The 15,839-nt window shown below is 40.9% G+C and overlaps 1 protein-coding gene across 1 annotated transcript; it reads right to left on the bottom strand.

The window, feature by feature from the left end:
* Positions 1-637: 637 nt before the first annotated feature.
* LOC128711724 (protein G12-like) lies at positions 638-4,231 on the bottom strand. The gene is made up of 3 exons (XM_053806608.1): positions 3,796-4,231; positions 1,041-1,213; positions 638-745 (listed from the first exon to the last, which is right to left on the bottom strand). Exons 1-3 carry the CDS (start codon positions 4,229-4,231, stop codon positions 638-640), a joined length of 717 nt encoding a protein of 238 aa, XP_053662583.1.
* Positions 4,232-15,839: the final 11,608 nt, after the last annotated feature.

The raw sequence follows: 15,839 nt of genomic DNA, 5'->3' as shown, positions 1-15,839 counted from the left end.
AATGGAACAAAGTAATAGGTTACCACTACCTGTCTCATAGCGGTAGAATGAATATAGAACAAGGATGAGAAAGAGAAGTGTTTCAAGCACCGGAAGCGGAAGTGCATCTGGTATTTTATTGCAGGAGGAACAACAGACAGAAAAATTAAAATCTCTTGTCTAGAAAAATAACATATCATTGGAGAGTTGCAATTTAGGAAATATTGAGGTGATTGCAAAAAGCATTAACTATTGTATCCAACTTGTTGCCAGTATCAAATATTTGACAGTTACAATGTATTTCACAAATTAAAACATGTCAAAATATTACTCGAATACATTCTATAGTTTTTCGCATATGCACACGCAGGCTAAGGAAAGACAGAAAATTCATCAATCGCTACATATTCTTGATGATTTTAAACTATTTACAGCAATATTGTGGTTAATAACCTTTACTTATCGTTTTATTTACCGCACATTACGTCAAATTAAAGAAAATATTAAACAGAAACACACATTTTTAGTATTCCGAACACAACGAAATATAAAAGCGAATGTTTTCGTGTCCGGTTGCATTCAATTACAGTATTTCCCGTTTGTATTGGAGCCTAAAAAAAAAACGAGCGATCCCCCGAGGAAAAAGGATGACGAAGAACTAGAAACTACTGAAACTGAAATACTTCTGTACGAGCTGTATCCAACCGGGAATATCGAATCCGTGACGCTGTAGTCTCCAGAGCAGTATCCGCAGCTGCTGCGAGGACTAAGGAAGAAATCGAAAAAGGTAGTAAGAAAATGGCTATCAAAATCTATCACAAAATATGAAGGTATGTTTGTTCGCATGCCAGAAAGGTAACAATGGGCTACTTTTTTCTAGTTCGGGACATTTATCCCTTTTGCGTGTGTATCTGCCTCCTGGGCTTTGGTGCATTACACGCGTGCTCCGAAGGGTCCGAAAGGGTCGCCGTGGGACAAGTGGGGTGACAATTTCGTTGATTGAATGATCGGAGTGTAAAAGGGAATAGTGCAGGTGACGGTACGGTTTGGACAAAACCTACCTGCAGCATGTTGAGTACGTTCTCAAACTCTCCGCTACCGATCTGCTCGAAGAAGAAGGAAAAGTCATTGCTCGTTTCCAGCTTGTCGAAGAAAAGCAGGATTATTTCGTCCTGCGGCAGCAGCGCCAATATGTCATCGACTAATCCATTCAATCCTCTGGTGGTGAGATTTACTGCAATCGACACAATTCGAGATGGAAAGGGGAAAACGTAGGGGTAAAAATGGGATTTTTGTTTTTTTCTTTTCATTCGCTTCAGGTTCGTTTGGGAATTTCCCAAACTATCCGGTCGTGGTATAGGGAACGTTTTGTATCGACTTTTACTTCGATTGGGCATCGTGTAAGCGTATCGGTTGCGGTCCGTACCATCCAAAACCGATACCGAAAACCGTTGTTGTGTTCTGCCGCTTGTTAGCGGAACTACTCGATAGCAAACAGTAATTGATTAATAATTTAATTTGCTACACTTGCAACACCCTGTATCAGTGCACATGCGGGCAGACCATTTTGTCATGCGTTCATGAGTTGTTGACCGGTTTTGGTACGGTGTGAGGAGATGAATTACGCCTGCCGCCTGGCAACTAGCAGCAAATCGAAATGACCGAAAGGAAAAGCTTCATTAGCTTTCGCCCGGCAGGCAGCCCAGCCCGGGCCGTTCAACTGCAGATTGACGGTACATGTGGTATCAACCTGGGTGGAAAACCGACCTCCAAAATGCAATCGTCACAACTTTCATCAGCGTCACCAAATACAATCAACCAAATTATCATCAACCAGCGGCCGGTGGGGTTTCCCGATCAGCAGGAGCTGGAAATTGTTGTGGTTTTATGTTTATGACAATCAAGCTTCACTCTACGTACTTCGCTTTTGGGGAGTGAGCTTCTACAGTATTGAACAAGCCAACGGATTGTTGTCGGCGATAAATATCCCTAGCAAAGGAGATTAAAATATGAAGAATGTGCACATAAAAGGCACAAACAATCTCATTTTATAAAATTTTAATAAACTTATAAAAGTCATAAGAACAATCTTAAGAATATAAATTAAACGGGAAGCATTCCGTTAAAGATGTCATATTAGTAAATAAGCGAAACATAAGCAAATGTCATGTAAAATGAAATGATCTTAAAACAATACCAGAAAAAGTCATAGAACATGGCAAAGAGGAGTATTGTTTTAATGGTGTTGTGATGTTGTATGCTCTTTCTCTTTATTAGTTTTACTCTTCTCCGAGACTTCATGTTCAGCAGTTCTTCTTCAATTATCTGCTTCATGAAAAATAAAAAAAAGGACTACTTTCACCAATATACCACAGGTTCGTCCCAACTTTATCTACAACGTTTTTAAGAAACGTAAAATGTTGTTTCAAATTGCCATTCAAATGCAAACCTTGTGACGCACACTGTTTCCCATTCCCCATTGTTTTTGCCATGTTTCATATAATCGTAACTGTATGGCCAACGTCAAGAGCGCGCCCAAACGTATTATCCCCAAAGTACAAGAAAGCCTGTTCAGAAATTGCTGACACCGAACGGAAGTGAACCGTATTGTGGTTTGGTATCAGCACGGTAACGTGGACTACCACCCGGCGAAACCATATGCAACAGCTACCATTACATGCAGGTTGTGCCCAAGGTGATCACGGGGACAATCATTCACCCAAGTGCAGGATTAAATCGTAAATAATTTAATTGAATATTATTCCATTCTGACTTCGGTCCGGCATTTCATAAAGGCACCGGCACCCTCCCAGGCCCGGCCACCGACCATTCGACCAGCTTCCGGACGTTTGATTCGATTTCCGACGGTTCCGAAGGAAGTGACGCCTAGATGCTAACGACGGAAGTGTCAAATGAAGACGCATTTACGTTTGTTCTTGATTGAATCGGGCGTACAAACCGGTCGACGCACCGGGGACACGTTCGCGGGTTCGCCCATTCAACTTTGGTACGCACGAAACAAGATTATCGTCTTGGAGGCACGGGCAATGGACGGATTGGATGCATTTGTATGTATGCACTTCCGGTGGCGATGCCGAGCCTTTGACGGCGTGAAATCAATTTAAATTGAAATCTGCTCTACACTGGGCAGCACGATGCCCCTATGTGAGTGCGGTTGGCTACCAGGTTGGTGACGTAAAATGGCACTTTCATGGATGATTGAATAATGAAGTTACTTCTGCTGACTGGCACACAATCGGTCAGTGGACGGTGCGTTTCTGTTTCTAGGCTACGGTTGTAAGAAGATGTAGAGACTGAAACTTGACTAAGCGTCGTTGTGAAGGAATGGTGCCTATGAACGCAGTATCACTAGTACGTTTTTGTGTCGTTTCTTATTCTTATCCTTTAGGAATGATGGAAGTATTTGTGCAAAGCTTGTTTCCTATCAAACCAAACTTAATTAAAAGGCATTCTATCGTGCAGAACCGATACATTCGAATTGGATAATGGCTACAGGATTATTATCGGTTTGCAATAAGATAATTGGAAATGACGACGTATTACAAACATTGAATTGATATATTTATATTGCTACTGTCGGATAATGTTAGAGCGAATGCATAATCGGACCGTTTTCTAGGAACTGTTCCGATTTCATACGAGTGGAGAACAAACGGTTCTAATCCTTTTGTTCGAACTGTTTGAAGAAGTTTGCTATACATGCACCACCAGTATGAATTGGGTGTACGATTCCAAGCTAGTTATTCCAACCAATGTAATAGTGATCCTTCATAGTAGTGCCCATCCCTCACTCACACATCCTGAGGCTCTCGTCCGGTTCGGCAAAGATGTCATCTGTATCGAAGCGCTTGTTCAACTCGGTCCACACCTTCTCCACGCTGAACCCAATGCTGTCCAGGTAACGGCGAAAGCTGCGCACCTCACCAAGATTCACAATGTCCAGCCGGATCTGCGTGTAGTCCTCGGTGGACACATAATCGAAGGCACTCTCTACCTCCACGTCGTAGTGATAGTAGTACTGCATTAATCGCTGCACATCCTCAAACGGTACCAAATCGATAAAGTCCATCAGATCCTGCTGCAGTTGGTGACTCGGTTCTTCCTCGATGTGCCGGATGTGGTAGCCAAATATTTGGCCTAGCTCGGCCATCACTATCAACGCTATCAGTGGCCACACAGGCACCGTAGGAACTGTCCTTCGGATCGCACGTTCACTCGCGACACAAACCATCGTTAATTTTGTTTTTTTTGTCGAATGCAAGAACGAAGTATTGTAGTTTAGGGGCAAAATAGAAGAAAATGGTAACGAGATACTAAAGCAACAACTTCAGCGAGAGGATTTGCGAATTAATAAACCACTCGCACGTTGGACACTACGGTACGCTTGAGCACCACTATTGCAAACAGGAACGTACGGCACAGAACCCCGGCTATTGGAAAAATAAGGCTTCGATTCTGAAGAAGATAATAGCGTTCTCCCTTAGCGTGGGAAGAATTTCCACCGACAGTTATCCTTTTTTCGGGCAGACCGGTTTGCCAAGCCAGCATAAACACCAATTAAAAGCACCTAGTAGGCACACTACTTTTCACCATCGGCAACGTCCGTGCTGGAGGTGTCCCAACCGGTCGAAATCAGCACATGAAATCGATTCATTTCCACAAGGCCTTCAGTCGGCCGCTGTTAGAAAACTGGCTCTATAATCACTATAATCGAGATAACTTTGTTTGCTTTGGCGAAGTGAAAATTGTGCTTCCGTATTTTCCGGGGAGTCTTTTTTTTGTCCTTCTTTCGCTGGCTGTATCTTTGGCTGTTTTATTTGGCTTCTGTTTGATCACCGTTAATCCCGGGGGCCGGAGCAAAAGCGATCGTGCCGCGTCGCTTTCTTCTACGAAATGGGCGAGTACGTTCTATCAGCGTGACTCGCGAGATGAAGCGAACGAACGCGACTACTGATAAGCTGGAGCTTGGAGTGCGTTGCCACGGGGCTATGGGTTTTACGGACACCACCCCAGCAGCGGTACGCGGTTCGGTTCGGTGCGTCAAGTGCGTTCCGTTGATTGGCGCACTAAATTGAATCAACTGACCGTTTCGGGTGATTTGGGTAAATAAGCCGTTTGAAACTGCGACCTGCAGCATGGCGTGCAGACGACTTTGAGCGTCGGGGTCCGTCGTTTGTTTGATTCGATTATCCAATTTACGATAAGAATCGGCCATTTTTCGCTTTACCGAAGGTTGACTTTCGCGCGGTATCTTCAGTAAAAGTGGATGGGATGGAGTTTTTTTTCTCTTATGCGTGTTGTTTGCTGAAGGCCGGCGAACGGTGATGATGCTTTCATGTTGTTATTTTATGTATAATGTTTTGCTCAGAGCTCATTATGCTTCGTCTGAAACGAGCTTCTGAACTGTTGTTATGACTCATAAAAAGAAGAGCTTCAAAGGCGTTTGGTTTTAATTTTAATATTGCAATAAATTTTTCAAACGATTATACCATTGACGACAGTTGTGGCAGAAATTGGGTATCATGGATGATAATTAAGCTTACTCTGAACTCGATATTTTCTGTATCAATCTTTTAGATGAAAGAACACAGAGAAACTAATTGCATTGTTATCCAGGTGAAAGAATGTTGTCATAACAGTTTTTCTTATAATTGAAAGATGATTACAAATGACAAGAATCGTTTGAATATAAGTATCGTAGATCACTGAAAATTGAGTGTGTAAATGTATTATATTTGAAATCAGTTCTTATTAAAGGAAAAACATCTGGTCTTATTTTTAACAGTTGCGTATAATTTGTTGTTGTTAATTTATTGACGCAACGGCCGCTGATCAGTGGTGTATTGGTAACGGCTCCGATCTTCACAGGACAGGACCGGTGTAAAATCCCACCAGGGTCTATCCTTCGCTTGCAGGATCCGACTACGGGTAGATAAAACAAAAAAAGCGTAAAGATGCGTAAAGATAGGAATAGACATTAGTAACATAGAATAATTTGCATAAGATAATTAGGGATACATAACGTTAGCTAACATCAGATAGGAAGAATTTTAGTATAAATAGCGGATAAAGATTTGTGGACCCGCGTTCAATTAATAACCGTGTTAGGGGAAACTCTGCCCGTCTGTAAGCAGAAATTACTTTTTCGTTTGAATAAAAGTTTAAAAGCTTTAAAGTTTACGTATATCAAGGCGATATACTTTTCTCATACCACGCATTGTAGTAGAAATTATATTAGAACTAAAAAATCATGTTACATGATATCTAGCATATTGAAAGGCATTTTCTAACAATGGTTTTATTTTACACCCTTAAAAGGAACTTAAAGATATGGCAAAAATCGAACACATCCCGTTTTGCAATTAAAATAATTATCACAACCTAGCGTTCGTATCAAGAGGGGCAAATCTCATTTAACCCATTCAACTTCGCCCGATGATGCTTTGGGCCTGTTGCTTGAATGTCACCCATTTCGAAGGATTTCTTTCCATTTCCACTAATTAATTCTAACCCCAACGAAACCGTTACCAACCTTTGCCAGATGGTATGTGACAGTGGAAACGCACGACCGTGTTCCAAACGACAGTCAGCTTTGGGACGAACTTCATTCTCCAAGCTGAAGCCAACCGATGTATGGATATTGAAAGGAAATTGAATTTTCTCCCAATGCAACCGCAATAATCATAACGTCATAATTGAGTATCATCAGTAGCTCGAGGGCATACGGATTTACGGATACGGTTCTGGAGAAGACGGAGGCACACAAAACAACTCAATATGGAAAGCAATGGTCATGTCCATTTCGTTTCGCAGAGCAACATGCTACCTTTGCGATAGGTTTTAGGGACGAACGGAATAGGCTTCCAATGAGGGAGGTTGTTGGATGGCCTGAAGTTATTTTAATCCTTAAAACGAAAGCAGTAATTTGAATGTGAAAAAGGATCGGCTTATTTGCTTGCTAGCGTGCCATCTGCCTGTATGAATCCGAGGTTGCAATATGTGGAGCTGTTGGTTAATTCTACAATTCTTTCCTGCAAACGACAACCGCAGCTGCTCGGTGAGCACTAGGAAGGGCTCGGAAGGTATGGTCAACCCGGTTCCTGTTCTTGTCCTGATGTTTTGCGATGAACATAACAACCATATGCAGCTGCCATAACCTTTATTTGGCGCTTGTTCCACCCGAGACAGTGGTAATATGACCCGATTCGTTCGCCTTATGATTATCGCTATTAATAATTTCTGCCCATAGAGGCAAGGCAGCGTGTAGTACAGATATTTTCCCATTTTGGTGGTTGTGAGTGGGGTTTTTTTTTTCTATCGAAGAACTTTCTGCCATACTACGGAACATTTCCGTCTGCTATAATACTGGCCCGTTAGGGAAAAGTTCATTAAAAATCCCTTTTTTAGACGATGATTTTCCCTTTGCCCCGTATGGGGTTTTGCTGTGCAGCTCGTGCTAATGGGCTTGAAAAGAAAAAGGTGCAGTGGGAGGCGTGTTTTGAGGAAAACTTTGAAACTCTTGAAATTCGGGGGCCTCTCTCAGGACAGAACAAGGATCCACCGAAGAACCCAAAAGGAAGACCGATCACATGCAGACTTTTCCAAACTCGTCTCTCACTTCCCCATCCTCGTACAGCTGCAACGGGAGAAGGCCAAAGTATGTTGTTCCGTTGCGTTGACTAGTGTGTTGCCTTAGTTATCGTTAGCATATCGCTGAGGCAATCGGCGCGTGTGGTGGAATGGTGAGGGCCAAAGTTTAGCAAATGAAATTTTCCACCCAGTGCATGCCTGGGTGTATCGGAAAACGGCGAAACGGCACCAAAAGTTACCGAGCGTCGCAGCTTCTTCATTATTATCTGTATGGCTAGCAGTTTCCTTAACAAAATGACAAGCAGCCAGCTCTGGGGTGGGAAACAGAGTTGAGCAGATTTTGTTTTCTTTTCATTTGGCTGTGTTTGCTGTTCTGATGGTACTTTTCTCCACTTTGAAGAGATCGAATTTTTGAAGATAAAATTTTCGAAACGATATTAGCCGAATGGATCCCTTTATGGGGAGGAGCAAACTGACGCTTCATATGGGATAGGCATATTTTACCATGCAGCAAGATGTGCTTATATGGAGCATATAGTGAAACAGGGTTGCAGATAAAGGTAGGAACTGTCTTTCAAACCAATTGAAAAGCGACATGTTTTTCATTCTACAGCTTACCGCATGAAGTCAAAATGTTGTGTCGTGGGTTTTTGTTTTCATTGAGGAAGGAATGCAAATTGGTGGCCGGATTCGGTAAGGTTCTATTAGACGAAAGTGATATCATGTGTTTGGTGTTAAAATTAATTGGTTATGGTGTTTTTGGGGGTTACCAAATTAAATTCAATGGAAGGCACACAGTTAAAACTGTTTAGACTTTGATGAAATCTGGAATTTATTGGTAAGTGGATTAATTTAAAACGCTGCTAGATTTGGCAAGTCTACTAGATGGCGCTGACAATATTGTTAAAATCAATTAAATAAATATATGTTTTTGTTTGTGTGTTTTATAATGCTCTTGCTGGAACGCAAAAAATTACGATGGACATTTTATCTTTCATTTCACTCCACTCTCTATTTCTCACTATCTCTGACTTGATTTTGGCTAACCAAAATAAACTACTTTCACAAAGTATTTAAATAGTATATTAAAGATCTTGACAAAACATGATACTCTAAATTCAGTTTGTGAAAATAAATTATATCTTCCATTACAATTATAGGCTCAATTTTATTTTATTGTATAATAATTTTAAACATACATTATGTTTTTTTTGATGATGAGGATGAGTTTTTTTTCCTAATTATGAAACCAATCGAAAACCACCAATATGGCGCACCCCTCATCTTTCATTATCACTGGTAGTGTTGCACTGCAGTTCGAATTGAAAAAGGAGCAAAAAGAAAATCCTACATGAGGGAAAATTCCTGTTGAACTTTTCCAATTTGTATCATTTTCGAAAGGTACGCACAGAAAGCAACGGAATCATATTTCTTCCATCAACGTATCATAAATTCCATGCCCGATTCCATCTCATATCTAGGTGGTGTGAGATACCTAGTACGGGTACAAGAGAAAACTTTTTCTGTGTGAAATTTTTTTTTTAGTCTCTGTACAATGCACGCATACCAAAAAGTTGGTTGCCTTTACGGTGCTGACTTTCGGTTCCGATCTTTTCGAAAAGGTTAATGAAAATGCGGCGTTACCTTAGAAGGGATTGGCAGGTTTCGGTTTTTGTTCTTTGCAATTTTGTTTTTTTTTTGTATTTATGCATTTAGCATTTTATTTGCTCCGAAGGTTGCTTTTATCGACGATTTTTTCAAGCAATCACTAACATTTTTGGATTTCGGTCGTGCACGGGAAAAGCTTCTACCGCTGAAACGAATCTTCCTGCTGAAGATCGTCTCTGCATGCGCAACAAACCGTAAAGTGCCTGAAATGTTTGAACCATTTTTGTTTCGCGGTGTTTTGTTGCTGTTTACCTCACGTCTTCCATCACGTTGGGTGGAAAATGTTCGAATAGAAGCTCATATTTCAAGTCCGCAATCGTAATGGTTCCCTTTGAAACGCGAACACAGCGTATGGAAAAAGTGATTGCAATACCGTAATATGATTTTATTTTACGCATTTTTCCGATTGTGTTTTCCACAGCTTAGGGCGTTTTCACCAGCCTTTTCCGAAAAAATAAAAGCACCACAAAACCGCGATAGACACACCCCTCAAAGTATGTTGTCTTACTTAACACACACCGCACAACACCGTGGATAAGCGATGCCTTGCAAGTGGTTTGGAGTGTACTGTAGTATTGCGAAGGAAGTGATGGTTTGGCGTTGACATTTTACCGGCGCTTTGATGTGAAATGGCATAAAAGCCAACTAATGAACATTGTGCGGAATTTGATGGGTGCATTTTGTGCGTGAGGTGGGGGAAAATGGGTCGAATTACGTCGCACCTAGTGAGGCGGAAGATGGGGTAGTAACAACTTTTCACGTCTTTTTCATGTTGCCTTCCAAGAACGGGCGTGTGATATATCTGCACGTTGTGTGAATAATATGAGTGGCTTTAGGGGAAGAAATAGAAATGGTTTTATTTTTAAAATGCTTTTATTAAGGAAATATGTGTATTTCACTATACACTTGTTACGGGTTGAGTTTAACGAGGTGTTAAGCCAAATATCTATGACTATGTGCTAAAAAGTAATTTATTAGCCTTATTTAAATAGATACCATATCATAATGCAACTCAACTAGCCTGTAACAAATAATATAAAAATGTGCGATACACAAAACCTTGTTCGTACTAATTGTGATGTTCAAAAATCATTTCCAAACCTTATTGTAGTAAATTTTGATTATAATAAGTTTTGTTGCCAGATTTGATGAGCAAATATGTATTCTAAATCAGATGAATCCCCAAATTATACCGCCCGTCCACATTTCACAGATTTGCTTTCATCCCTGCATGTTGTGATGCAAAGTAGGGTCTTAGTTTGTTCTTGGCAGTTTATTGTTTAATGCCATCGGACCTTGGGACATTGCTTGGTTCCAGCGAAACATGACAAGCTTTCTCGCAGTACTTCAGAAGGGTGGCGCACATAATTTGAATATTGTCGAGAAAATTGTTTTCGTTTGCTCCAACATTCCAAACGCTTCCAAGCAGTGTCATCCTCAAACCGGCCATCATTAAACGCGTCCTGCAATTCTTTGATAACTTTATCGACGGGCGCAGGTTTGTCGTACCACAAATAGACAAACCAGAGACCCTTGCCAAACAGCTGAATGGTTCTAGAAAGATCAGCATTTCCTGCCAAGCTGATGGTGGTAGTGTTGTTGTTTATGTTGCCCGCTTCTTTAAACACTTTTGGCGAACTGTTTTCATTTGTCGTCCCGTTTTGCCGGCTGCGGATTTGAACAGGATGGAAACCACGGATCACGCGAACAATCACCATACCGAATGCGGGGATTTCGGATGCGGGACTAAAATATAATTTCTTGCTGAGCAATAACAGCTGGGATTGCTGAAAAAAGTGGTATTTATCGTCTGAAATAAGTAAGATAAAAAGTGTTTGTGCTTTGGTTTTATTTATTTTCGCTCGAAGAACACTCTTCTCCTTCGATACAAAAAAACCAAACCCAAATTTTACGCCTGTTTTCAAGAAGGAAATGTTTATGCGTTTGTTTTGATGAAATCATCTTCTTTATTTAGACAAAAAGCTTTTTAAAAACGGCAGCATTGAACAATGCTTTTATAAAATGTAAATGCGCATGAGAATGGAATTATTGGCGCTTCCTCCTTATTGATGATTGATATTGTGTTTATTGAATAATAACAAACTCTCCGAAAAAACATGTCCAAAGGATCATCATTCGGAGGATTGTATTTGATGTTTGAAAAATGCTCATGGAATAATGAATTGCTTAAAAAAGCTTAAAAAACTGCACACCACATGCAATAGCGGCACGCAGTTTAAAGTGGAAAGTGCACACAGTTTTCCACTTCACAGTGCATTCGTCAGTTACGCATTGGAATGGTATTTATTTCATGTTTATTATCAATAATAATTATTTCGCCTGATGATGATGATAATGCTGTTGCTACTGCTGCCTCTGACCGTTAGTAGCACTGCTGATGTGGAATGTGGCAGTCCTATGTGAGTGGGTGTGTTTGGGTGGCAAGATTTATGATGATTCAACTGCCATTTTGCTGGCTGACCGGTTTGTTATGCGTGGGCCACCACACTGTTCAGCGGGGCAGCGTATTTGATTTAAATAAATAATTAAAATTTAGTGCGCATGGAGAGCCGGCCAGTCATGAGGATGCTGCAGTGGAAAGTGGCATCCGCAGTGCAGAAAATGTCTCCCGTACCCATCGACCGTACCACCGACCACTGATCGGTGTCGATTGGATGGATACATTCCCTATCTTTGATGGTGGGAAGTAGCATAATGGAGCAGGGTCAGACAGTGATGAAAATGAGCCAATGTGGACATAAATGTTACCTCCAAGCGTATGATGAAAAACGCACTCTTTTTTGTCTGTTTGTCTAGGTATTAAGAACGGGGTGGAGATGGAAAAGTATGCTGGGAAAATGAACCAGTGTACCGTTTTCCCATTTACCCATTGATTATCGTTCCCACTTACCCCAGTGCCTGACACCAGAGCTGTGCAGTAAGTTTCCGCTTAAAATATGTGAATGTCATTAAAATGTCATCAACTGTTCTCGAAATTGCTGACCGCACCGCACCGGATCCCCAGACACACACACACCGGTAGTGTACCTGTGTCATTTTAACCCCCATTCAATCGCTTTACCCTGTTCTTTCTTTTACGGGAGTGTGCAAGGTGGGTTTTTGCCCCACGGACTTACCCAATAAAGTGGGGATGAGTATATTTTATTGCGCACGATGTTTGTATTTGAATTTGCTGGATAGATGCGGATGTGGCAGCGCACGGTGGACGGTAATTATTTCACGTAATATTAAAACACACACACGCGTGTGCGCATAATACAACCGAAAAAGTAAAATAGAAAGAAAATATATTTCATTGCAATGGGACAACAAAATTGAAAACGACACATTTACGCATGAACTGTTCATTTTTGATTTGTAAACTGCAGCTGACCGCTTTGGAAGTCCGCAAAAGATAATTTGATGGAATGATGCTGATGATCGGGATGATGATAATGAATTGGTAGTCGTACATTTGTTACTATTTCATGGAGTGAAGAGGAAAACGAAATGAAGTGTAAGTAATTTCTGATCATTCCAGATTTATCAGTGCAATGACGCTCTAGTGTTCGTGGATCATTCAAATGTTCCAAGTGGACACATGTGCATTATTCAAGTCAAAACAATGGAAATAGGAAGGAGTGAACTTTTTGTACCGTAGAACAAATTGGCTCTTTGCAGTAAATAATTTGAATCAGTATTTTAGATTATAGTTTACAATAAGCATTTTACCATGTACTGAACTATGCGGCATTACATTCGGTTTTATGATTGAAAAGTTACCCATAGCAACCCATAGTGGGTCAGCCAAAAAGAGATAAACTCGATTGCATAAAAACAGACGAATTACTTACCAAGAGTGAAGTCGCTAATGACTTAGTTTATTTGACGAAATATTTCAAGAACCATCTAGTGATGTGCTAAAGTCTTCACTTAAAATAAATCAATACATTGTAGTTAGCTAGGATAGCTAAGTTATCTGGGTTATTGAACCTGTACTACATTCTTCCTCATACTCCTTGATCAACTTATATTATACGTGGAAAAGATATTTGTAAATCATCAGTTCTTTTAAGCTTTTCTTCTGTTCAATTTATTACCTAATCACTTAATAATTTATTGTATCTTTTCATTGCGTTTAGGCATCTTTTCGGTCGTTTTATTTTCCGTGGTGCTTAACAAAGGAGCTTAAGTTTAAAAATAAAATGAAATCGGGATCTTGGCAGGGATACTGCGAACTTCCTTTTGGAGTCCGCAGCTCCTGCGCCCTGCGTGTGGAGATGTAGAATGAAATACGAGCTAACTAAAATGTTTGGCGGATCAAATTTTCTGATGTTGACGCAGGCCGTGATGAGGATGCCGGATCCATGTCCCGTTAGGAATGTGTGTGTGGATCAAGTGTTGATATACCTCTCACAAAGAGGGTTAGAAAAGAACTGGACCGAATTTTCTGGAAACTGATTGGTGACGTGGCCATTTTAGCCTAACGTGCCGTTTCAATGGGCCAAGAAAAAAAGGAAATAAAAAAATTCCAATCTTTATTTGCATGAAAAATCCGTGTTCCGGTATTCTACATCTAAACATTGCATATTACATTTATGATGAACAGCCGGATGTCACAACTTACAATTTTTTTATTAACATATCAGGCACTTCAATAAAAAGAATCCTTTGAACCACGAAGCACAATGGGCGAAGACATTTCTTAGTTTTACCCCAAACTGTACAAATAATTCTTTTCGTCGCAACATGAGCAAGGCTTTGTATCGTATTACTTAGAAAAATTTACCAACATTTTGAAACGGTAAAAGAAATGAAAAATGTTTGTTCCTCTTCGTTGATTTCAGATTTGAAGATTTCGCGCTCACTGGAAGTCATTCCATAAAACATCAGCCCTGTAAAGTGCATTACATCTCATCGTGCACAGACAACTGGTTTGCTTTTTATTATGCAAACTGTTTCGTGGATGAAGCCGTCTCAGATACATAACGAGTCTCTTTAGGAGTGTTTCCCCAAAACAGAAATAACACATTGCGACATAAGTGGCATGGTTGCCGAACAGAAGAAAGCTTGCAAACATTTCGTTACGCATTCGCCCGTTTTTATGACCATACGGTACAGCGAAATGCTTCTTGCCGGGCGGTGCCATTTTGTACGAAGTGAGTAAAGGTAAAGGTCTCGGTACACCCGAAATGGTAGCAGTAAACTAAGCGCAACGGAGCACAGAAAACGTTTGTAGGTTTATGTGCCTGGGTGTGTATGGGGCGTGTTAAAAGAGGAAAGTAATGAGGGCAAATTACATTCGCTAATTGTGTTATGTGCTTTAGGCAGCGGTGCCTAGGGTCCCTAGAGACTTATGGGAATGTAGGTGCGTATGCGTGAGGAACCATTTCCTCACTAAAGGTGGTACATGTAAGTCTAAAACCATGCGCATTTTACCATTCAAAAGCATTCGTTCCATCTTTTACCGAACCTTCATCTCGAGGCGATGTGAGACAGGAACAGGGTGGGAGTAGACTAAACTGACTAAAACTTTTCCCTAGCCTGTCTGTCCGGTTTGATTTTTCCCTTAACCTCTTTGCGGTGTTCCTGTGACTCTTCCCATGCTTTCCTGCATATGGTGAAACATGGGATCCACGTTGGTAAAACTACCCCGTTCGAATCCGTTCGCCGTTTGTTGTGAAGCCATCTTTTGTGCTTCCGCTTGTTCCGGAAGAACATATCGCAAGACGTGTACGTGGGGCGTACAAACATAAGCATAAACCGCCACAAACACCCTGTCCTTGCTTCCGAATCGGCAACCAACCAACCCTAACACCACTCCCCCATCCATCCACATACTCGCACGCATACATTCTCTCTTTTACTGAGCGTTGTTCTGGCTGTCAGTTTTAATTATTCAAATCTACCTCTATTTTCATACGGGATTAAATTTGTGGCAGTGGATACTCCTACCCACCGTCAGCACCAGTTTGACGGTGTGTTTTCACACGCATACACTTTTGACGTGCGTGTGAATGTCTTGTACCACGGAAACGGCAAGCCGCAAGCAAGTCAAAAATCGAGACGAAGCAAAAGTTTATGCAATTCGAAATAAAAGCTCATGCATCCGGGGCACTTTTCGGTGTTGGGATTAATTATGAATTTTATACCGGGAGTTGGAAGTTCTCACGCAGCTTGCTGTTGTGGTTGAGGCCGCCCCCGAAACGATTGCATGTTCCTGGGGGTTTGTGCGCTTATTGTGATAAGTTGACACGTGCTAATCGAATTCGGTTCGCACCACCAGCAGCACGATGAAGTTGCATTTGTGAGGATTTATTTTCGGGGTTTTGGTTATGCATTTCCCGTGACATCCGTCTAGGAAACAGAAAATGACAAGTTGTGTTATGAATGCGTTAGCGCTTAGTGGGAACTAATCCAACGCAAACTGTACGTTGGCAATTACAACTTTCAATTGTACTCGTTTTGTTATGGGTTAATAAGCTTTCTAGTAAAGTGGGATAATTTTTCTATTAGAACTTCATTCTCCAAGTTTAAGTATTCAAAATTTTTTGAATAATTTCTGCGCTATTGGATGCATT

This window comes from Anopheles marshallii, chromosome 3 (assembly GCF_943734725.1).
Source record: "Anopheles marshallii chromosome 3, idAnoMarsDA_429_01, whole genome shotgun sequence".
In the NCBI taxonomy this organism is placed as follows: domain Eukaryota; kingdom Metazoa; phylum Arthropoda; class Insecta; order Diptera; family Culicidae; genus Anopheles; species Anopheles marshallii.
The sequence above is the reverse complement of the archived record's forward strand: the minus strand, read 5'-3'. Positions and strand labels throughout refer to the sequence as shown.

Excerpts from the sequence above, each read along its gene's own strand:
- LOC128711724 (XM_053806608.1), bottom strand. The coding sequence starts at position 4,231 with ATGGTTTGTGTCGCGAGTGAACGTGCGATCCGAAGGACAGTTCCTACG. Across the intron at positions 1,214-3,795 it reads GGACGAGAGCCTCAGGATGT|TAAATCTCACCACCAGAGGA; the intron begins GTGAGTGAGGGA and ends TGTCGATTGCAG. Across the intron at positions 746-1,040 it reads ACGTACTCAACATGCTGCAG|TCCTCGCAGCAGCTGCGGAT; the intron begins GTAGGTTTTGTC and ends TTTCTTCCTTAG.